Source organism: Amphiura filiformis, chromosome 3 (assembly GCF_039555335.1).
Source record: "Amphiura filiformis chromosome 3, Afil_fr2py, whole genome shotgun sequence".
Taxonomy (NCBI): domain Eukaryota; kingdom Metazoa; phylum Echinodermata; class Ophiuroidea; order Amphilepidida; family Amphiuridae; genus Amphiura; species Amphiura filiformis.
Window position 1 is genome coordinate 62,650,185 of NC_092630.1, and position 9,548 is coordinate 62,659,732.

Below are 9,548 nucleotides of genomic sequence, written 5' to 3' on the forward strand. Positions count from 1 at the left end.
GATTATGCTCTCCTTTGGCTCAGGGGTACCTTTCATGGACCCCTAGGTGAGGTCACAAGAAAAAAATTCAAATTCAATTTCGTTTCCGAATGGCGGGCCATCTAAGTTTGACGACCTTGACCAAAATTGGGAATTTAAGGTGTCCAAATGACAAAGCGCTCTCTTTGAGAGGCATTTTCTTCTTAATTAAATCAGTTGTGACCCTCTTTTTGAATGTGGTCACTCACTGGCTGTGTCTGAAATGCCTAATGCCAAAAAAAGATTGATTTGAATTTCGTTGGGATTTCAGGCGGGGTCAAAATCAGCACTTCATACTGTTCAATCAAATTATCTTTGATTTTGAAGGACCCATGATAATGCCACAGTGCACTTATAGGTCCTAATTATGTTCAGAATGGATTAACCATGTGCCAATGTCTATGAGCAATTCAAAAAAGGAAAATTTCTAGACCCCCTACAGAATTTTAGGCCCCCTAAAGTGGTTCAGCCACAAATGGCGCTTAAAATCGGCAAATTTTGACACCTAATAACTTTAGGTGTACACCAGATATGAATTTCTAGTCTTTTGCATCTGAAAGAATGTAGTCTAATGTTACTAGGAACATAAGATTTGTTTTGTATTTTTGTGTTTTGATACTTTCAAAAAGGTCGTTGACCTATGAACATTTTTCGTCATAGCGCCCTCCTGAAAGGTCTGACACATAACAAACTATACATTTTTGGAATCCTCATGACCATACGAGTAATTTGATATATTACTTGACATAATTGGGAGCATTCTGACAATTTGACCCCATAACCTGTACTTTGCATGTGCATCGTTGCCAGGAAGTGCATTTTTGACCCCCTTAAAAATCCATACAGAGGATTAGAAAGTAGTTTTTTCTTATTACTTGACTCAAGAGCAACTTGAAATATCAGGATAAATAATACAAATGGCTATAAAGTGATCAAAAATATAAAAAATATTATACTATAATTGGCATTTTGTACCGTATCCTGTATGCATGGTATGTTAGGCAAAAATGACTATTTTTGAAAGCGTCAACTTAATACTAAAACACAAAAATACAAAACAAATCTTATGTTCCTAGTAACATTAAACTACATTCTTTCAGATGCAAAAGACTAGAAATTCATATCTGGTGTACACCTAAAGTTATTAGGGGTCAAAATTTGCCGACTTTAAGTGCCATTTGTGGCTGAACCACTTTAGGGGTGGCCTAAAATTCTGTAGGGGTCTAGAAATTTCTCTTTTTTTTAATTGCTCATAGACACTGGCATATGGTTAATCCATTCTGAACATAATTAGGACCTATAAGTGCACTGTGACATTATCATGGGTCCTTCAAAATCAAGATAATTTGATTGAACAGTACGAAGTGCTGATTTTGACCCCCTCTGAAATCCCAACGAAATTCAAATCTATCTTTTTGGCATTAGGTATTTCAGACACAGCCAGTGAGTGACCACATTCAAAAAGAGGATCACAACTGATTCAATTAAGAAGAAAGTGCCCTCAAAGAGAGCACTTTGTCATTTGGACCCTTAAATTCACAATTTTGGTCGAGGTCGCCAAACTTTGATTGCCCGCCATTCGCAAACGAAATGGAATTTGAATTTTTTCTTGTGACCTCACCTAGGGATCCATGAAAGGTACCCCTGAGCCAAAGGAGAGCAAAATCCAAGAGGGTGGGTGTACACTCAATCTGTTTCGACATGGACTGACCCATATATAAGTTTCTAGTTTGCTTTATTTATACCACTGTTCAGTATTGTAAATTGTTATAACACTCAAAGTTAAATTCATATTAATATTTAATTTGAAATAGCCATTCATTACATATGGTTTTTGGACAAAACGGGTTAAAACGGACGCTGGAGGGGGGGGGGGTAGGCCTATTTGATTGTCATTGTTTGACTTGTTAAATAGTCTGCACGTACTTATAATGTTTTAATTTTGAAGTTATGTACTTGTAGAAGATGTTCAAGTGACTTTTATTCTTAACATCAATTGATATCTTCATGAAAATTACAAATCTGCAACTATAGTGCGTTCATGTGCGTCAAAATGACGAAAAATGGCAATTGTCGGTTATCATGCTTGTGTTTGAAATCGCCAGTGTGTCTAAAGTATAAAAGAAAATAACATACAATTTCTTTAAATTAATTCAAAACTTCGAGAAAAAGATAACAAAATCATTTTCAAGGCCTAAAAACGATGTTTTAGCCTCTTCAAGGGTTCATACCACTAAATCCGCCAATGAAGCGGTTTCCGGTAAAAGTTTATCACGACTATAGTCCCAACTTTGCATAAAAATTGTGCAAAATCGGTACAATATTAACAATTTTAATGTTGCAAATCGTGTTTTGCTAGAACTTGTGAACGTGATCTCTACTAATTTGAACAGAAAACGCGAAAATTTGAGTGATGTTTACGATGATGAGCGCATGAACACACGAGGTCAAAACGCGGTTAGCAGTCGGACGTAAACACAGGAAAATCGGGCCTTTTTATATAGCGCTATTTTTCTTAAAAAATAGACCTATAATATGGTGTCATTTTCTAATATGGCCACGCGTTTTGAACTCGCCACCCAAAAATGGTGGTGTTGTTACGCTTTTCCAAATCGAGACTCGTTCAAATTGTTATATCTCTGCTTAAACAAAAGGTATTGAAGTGTGTTTGGTGTCATGTTGTAGCTAAATGTGTGCCCTAAAAGACCTGCAAAGGAGAATTGTTTATCAGCTAAGATAGTGGAGTTAGAGTTGTTTGAGTTCAGAATGACCGAGGTGGGGGATGAGGCGGTGGCGGATGAGGCGGTGGCGGTATGTGCAAAGTCTATGGGAAATAAAGATTTTGTGTGTGCACGTTGAATCAACTGATCATATCTTTGCATCCATATGGGCTACAGACATGGTTAAGAGCTCTTTTGAAAGATTATTTATTCTGCTAATTGTTTTTAATCATTTTGAACTCTTTATGATTGGTTTAGTCTATGAAATGCAAACTTTTATTTGCAAAACTACCTGTTTTCATATTAAACACTGTAGTAAGCAATGCGGATGTCTTCAAAATCTAAAAGTTGCCCTAAATTTTTAATTACTTATCCTATCATAGTCAAAGTTTACATTTTCTGAGAGGAAATTTGATGAGGAATCTAAATATGGACTTACTTTTTTGTATGGGCTAGGGTAAAATGTTTCAGTTCAAAATATGTTGAATTGTAAAAAATTTGAACATATTTTGGGACACCCTGTATTCGAGATTACCAAACAGCTGTGATTTTTTTTTCTTCCAAAATCAGTGGGCTCCCCTAACCTCTAACCAAATCAATGTTGTTTACTTTCAGTTTATAACTGCAAGTTAGTAATAAGCAATGCATTAAGTGACCCATTTTTTATTTGGATTTTTTTATTCCACCCTGTATAACTTCAAGGTCACCCTGTACAATGAGTTGAAATGTGTATATTTAAATTGCTTATGCCTTCAGCTTTCCAAAAATGTATACTTTTGCTAGTTTAGGGTTGATAGTTGTGGAGATATTCTAATTTGAAACTTGATTGGTGTAAAAATTCATAATATTTGTGATGTAACGCTAAGGGTGGCGAGTTCAAAACACGTGGCCATATGTTATGCAGAATTTTGTTCTGATTAAGATGATATCAAATATATATTTCAAAGTAAGACGTAACTTCGACTTATAGCCTAAAAACGTGACCCCTATTTTGCACGTAAAGTCTATGGAAGGCTATTTGGTGGCATGTACCCTTGAGGACTGGCTTACGCCATTTTGGATGTCAATGGGAAATACACACTTAACGATTTGCGCCGGTTAGAAACTTGAAAAAAAATCTTTAAAATTTCATCAATGTATATAAAAGTGGTACCAACCGTATTGTGCTTGCTAATTTAAGACTCGGTTGAAACAAAATTAAGGATCGGAAGCATTTTAGTGTCCAAAAAGGCAAAAGGGGTATAATCCTTCTTGTCTTCCATGAGCAACCGCGTCACATCGGGTATAATCTTCCTTCCAGGAGCAACCACTGTGCATGATTGACGGGTCATTCCATTGCTCGTAATAGGGTAGTGTATTTTAGCGGGATAATGCTGGATGGTGCACGCGCGCGTGCACGATGTGCAAGGTAGACTTTCGCCCAGACTTGGCATGTGGTTGTTGGTGTAGGGGTGTAGGGTGTGGGGTGTGTGTATTGGGGGGCGTGTTGTCCGAGATGTTAGGAATTATTTAATAATAGTTATTAATATTGGAAGAACGTTTTAAACTTTAATTTAAGGCATCATATACGATTTTATACTATTTTAGATTTTCAATTAATAACAAAATAATAAAATAGCATTTAAAAATTATATTAATAGGCCTATTTATTATCGCACGCCATGGTAACAATAAAAAAATGGCACACTTTCCGATAAAAATTTGGGAAACAAATTGATTTAAAAAATAAAATAAAACAAACTTTCTTAAACCAAATTTTCATGAAATTGAGGGCCATCAATAAACCAAAATGCACCCCAAATCTGTCGCACATCCCCGTAGTAGGCCTACCCTCCTTTCCACCCCGCTGCCCTAAACCGCCACGTAGTATTTTTTTTACCTGTAGGCAAGCTCACCCCTACAGTCGCAATAGTCCTAGTCCAGATAGCTATTAACACACGCCTACTTATAACGTACTTTCATCAAGTGATGGCGCTATAAGGTTTACCACGGAAGCTGTTTGGTTTACCGTGGAAGAAGATTATACCCTATATGAAATTATCGTCAAAGTTCTGTCGAAATCGCACCCTTGCGAAGGGTTCAGAATTGAATCGAACGAAAATATCCGATCTTTGCGATCAAAAACACAAAATTACAACTTTAAACATACTATTGGCAAAAAACATTATTACCAAACAATACAGAATAGAAAATTTGACATCATTTTCTCAAAATATTGAAAAAATTTGCTCACTAGACATCGAAAAAGTACGCAATCCAATTCCCGCTCAAACGCGGCATTGGGAAACTGAAAGTGCGATAATCGTGACTACATCATGCATATAAAAATCGTGTTTACATTTACAATCATGACAATGGTAATTGCATGCCAATGCATGAATGATCGAATGAGTTACAAAAATAGGTAAGCTTATATTAAAAACGGAAGTCAAAAGCTTACGATACTACATATGTTAACTTTCAATGTCTTACCTTATACGAATCTGTGCATAGAACCACGTTGTCCATACAAGTCACAGAGTCCATTATTGATGTTTGCCTTCCGTGAAACAGAAAGTTACGTACAAATCAAACCGATAGGTGTGTGCCCACATGAAACTGTTTACAAAAATCTCTCATGCTCTCATGCAATGCATGCTGTGGGTCCCCATTTTTGAGGAGTTCCTCCTATACAAAATTGTTATCGTGAAATATATTTGGCAACCAGCTAGGCATGCTCACCCGAAAACAAAATAAAGACGTCCCGCGGTTTCTTGCAGATTTTCCGCAGGTTGAAAACATGTTGCCGTGGTTTATACTCCCTATTCAAGTAAAATACAGCACTCATTTTTTGGATTGAAAAAAATATTATTCTGTTTTGCAACTCATGCGCGTATTTTTTTAGAGGGGGGGGGGAGGGGCGGCCAAAACGAAGGGGCGGCGGAAGAAGATGGGGCGGCAAAAAGAAGGGCGGCGGAAGAAGAATTGGCAAAAAACATTATTACCAAACAATACAGAATAGAAAATTTGACATCATTTTCTCAAAATATTGAAAAAATTTGCTCACTAGACATCGAAAAAGTACGCAATCCAATTCCCGTTCAAACGCGTGGGAAACTGAAAGTGCGATAATCGTGACTACATCATGCATATAAAAATCGTGTTTACATTTACAATCATGACAATGGTAATTGCATGCCAATGCATGAATGATCGAATGAGTTACAAAAATAGGTAAGCTTATATTAAAAACGGAAGTCAAAAGCTTACGATACTACATGTTAACTTTCAATGTCTTACCTTATACGAATCTGTGCATAGAACCACGTTGTCCATACAAGTCACAGAGTCCATTATTGATGTTTGCCTTCCGTGAAACAGAAAGTTACGTACAAATCAAACCGATAGGTGTGTGCCCACATGAAACTGTTTACAAAAATCTCTCATGCTCTCATGCAATGCATGCTGTGGGTCCCCGTTTTGAGGAGTTCCTCCTATACAAAATTGTTATCGTGAAATATATTTGGCAACCAGCTAGGCATGCTCACCCGAAAACAAAATAAAGACGTCCCGCGGTTTCTTGCAGATTTTCCGCAGGTTGAAAACATGTTGCCGTGGTTTATACTCCCTATTCAAGTAAAATACAGCACTCATTTTTTTGGATTGAAAAAAATATTATTCTGTTTTGCAACTCATGCGCGTATTTTTTTAGAGGTGGGGGGGGAGGGGCGGCCAAAACGAAGGGGCGGCGGAAGAAGATGGGGCGGCAAAAAGAAGGGGCGGCGGAAGAAGAAGGGGGGGCAAAAAGAATACTTTGAAAATGTTTTCTACGCTCACCTGTAATGGGTTTGAGCACTTTTAATTCCAAAGTTAGTCACCTGAAAAATAATACTTGTTGTAAGGGGCCGTCTATAATTTTTGCCATTTTCACTTACGTAGGCCTACAAAGCGTACGTAAGAGGGAGGGAGGGGGTAAAAATCCTGGGCATGTGTATACGTAAGAAAAATGGCGATTTGTTTGAGCAATACAAAAATGAAAGTGAAAAATTATGGTATTTTCCAATATTTTATCAATAAGTTATAACCAATTGACCTAAAATTGTTCAATTCGTTTTAACAATTTCTTTAACGTGCCATGCAAACAATGATTTATTTTCTCGTTAATTTTGAGTCTAATATGCACAGTGGTCCTATTTTACATTATGTTTAATTTATTTCATACCAAAATACTTTAAAAAAATATTTTCTATCTGCGCTCTAGGATCAACATGGATTGTCATTGTTCAAAAGACATGAAACCCATAGTTTAATTGCAGGAACACCAAACATACCAAATGGAAGCCCCCCTCTGGTCACCCCATATGATGTGATCCCGGGTTCTTAGTGGAAAAAGAGTATAGGATGTTCAGAAGATTTTGGCGTGCATTAGTCATTTAGTTTAGATTCGGGCTGCTAGTTTAAGCTATATTTTAATTTATTGATTTCATGAAAATATGTTTAAAAAGGAAGTTTTTTTCAGCATTTCTGTCCAACTGTCCTACTGGAACACTAATATAACCCTAACCCTAAACCTAATCGAACCTTGAACCTGAACTGTAACCACAACCCCAACCCAACATCTAAATTTTGCTATTAGTAGTAGGCCTATACTCGTTGAAATCCTTCGCCATTTTATTTGTACGTAACTCGAGGGAGGGAGGGGGGTAAAAAGTTACGTACGCTTTGTACGTAGGCCCTATAAGTGAAAATGGCGAAAATTATGGACGGCCCCTAACTCAATTGCCTATACTCAAGATTTTGAATGCTTAGACTTGTGCCAATATGGCAATGCAAAATTGCATGTTTTTGGCCCATTTTCTCTGAAATTGCAAAAATAATTAAAATTTGACTTTTATTGCCAGTTAGAACAAACCAACAGATTAGGATTTAGCTAGCTGTTTCATTTGGCAAAACAGAACAATATTTTTTAAATAAAAAAATTAAATAAATAAATAAAATAGTGCTTCTCCACAGCAGCCAGGGGGATCAAAAAAGTTTTGGGACCCAAAAAGTGGACAAAAAATCAGTCCTTAGGGGGGAACAAAAAATTTTGAGGGTAAAGTCCGGGATAAAATGTACGACAAGGCATGCACATTCCAAATTTTTTGCATGCTCTGCGCACATGAATGCTATAATAAGTATTATGTCAAATCAATAAAATCAGTATCATGTACACTTAGGGGTGGTGCAATAATTATGTGTACCCCCGGGGTGGTGAATTATAAAGCGGGGTGGGGGGCAAGCATATTTTGGCAGGTCGAAAGGCGGGGGGGCAAGCGATTTTTGGCAGGTCGAAAGGGGGGGGGGACAAGCAATTTTTGACACATATATTTGTGGGTACCGTTTCTATATTACGACCTAAAAAGGTGTAGGAAAACGTTAGGAACATGTTCAATTAAATATGCAAAATTTCCTGCTCTGCTGCGCTCGCACTATATGATAAGACAATTTAAGGTTTTAAATTCAGGTTCCCAAAAATCTTGCATGTGTAAGGGGGGGGCAAAGGTTTTTTGGGATGTCAGGGGGGGGGGGAAAGATTTTTTGGCACGGTCAAAGGGCAATTCAGTTTTGGCAGACCAATTTGAGAATTCACCACCCCGGGATACACATAATTATTGCACCACCCCTCACGGTGTAACAATACGACTCCTATCATAATGAGTAATAAATAACTCCAAGCGGTCATTTTTAGCTATAGTGTGTTTTAGACCATAATAAAAATTCCCTTTAAAAGGGAAGGCCAGCCTCAATGCAGAAGAGGTCTTGTAAATAGTTTGGGTCACCGTGAAAGGCATTTTTTCATATAGGGTATAATCTTCTTCCACGGTAAACCAAACAGCTTCCGTGGTAAACCTTATAGCGCCATCACTTGATGAAAGTACGTTATTACTGGGCGTGAGTTAAAAGCTATCTGGGCTAGAACTATTGCGACTGTAGGGGTGTGCTTGCCCACAGGTAAAAAAAATACTCGTGGCGGTTAGGCCTAATAGGCCTACGGTCTAGTTTAGGGCAACGGGGGTGGAACGGAGGGTAGGCCTAGGCTACTACGGGGATGTGCGACTGATTCGGGGTGCATTTTGGTTTATTGATGGCCCTCAATTCCATGAAAATTTGGTTTAAGAAAGATTGTTTTTATTTATTAAAAAAAAAATAATTTGTTTCCCAAATTTTTATCGGAAAGTACGTGTGCCAATTTCTTTATTGTTAACATGGCGTGCGATAATAAATAGGCCTATTAATATAATTTTTAAATGCTATTTTATTATTTTGTTTTTAATTGAAAATCTAAAATAGTATAAAATCGTATATGATGCCTTAAATCAAAGTTTAAAACGTTCTTCCAATATTAATAACTATTATTAAATAATTCCTAACATCTCGGACAACACGCCCCACAGTGTCTTCGACCCTATATCTTCATGGCAGGAATCGCCATGGTAGGTTAAATCCACAGCCACGATTAGCCATTTGGTTCAAACCTTTAAAGCTCTTTTAAACTAATAATTAGTCGAGGGACATAACTAAGGCTACTCACAATAGCCGGGTAATCGATCTTGGTTGTGCGTGATTAAGCTTGTATACCCCATTGAGGTCAATGGTCATCGACTTTATACTGCCTACAGTGAGTGCAGCTGTACTACACGCTGCACGCTGTAGTCCATAACAGGACCAACGCAATATAAAATGGTCAAATTTTGAGTTCAAAGCGCACGGCCAATTTTCAAAGCGCATTCTAGCGACTATCATATCTGTTCAACACGTATTTCCAAGTTTATGAGACCAAATCTGGTT

At 37.4% G+C, this 9,548-nt stretch overlaps 1 protein-coding gene across 2 annotated transcripts in view; it reads right to left on the reverse strand.

Moving 5' to 3' along the window:
• Window positions 1–5,381, reverse strand: part of LOC140148909 (nicotinamide phosphoribosyltransferase-like) — a 43,581-nt gene extending 38,200 nt beyond the window's left edge. For both annotated transcript variants that reach the window (XR_011858536.1, XM_072171010.1), the window contains exon 1: window positions 5,211–5,381. Coding sequence is in view for 1 of the 2 variants with exons in the window: in XM_072171010.1 (XP_072027111.1) it covers window positions 5,211–5,264 (54 nt within the window). In the remaining variant the exon portion in view is untranslated. The remainder of the gene's footprint in view (window positions 1–5,210) is intronic.
• Window positions 5,382–9,548: the final 4,167 nt, after the last annotated feature.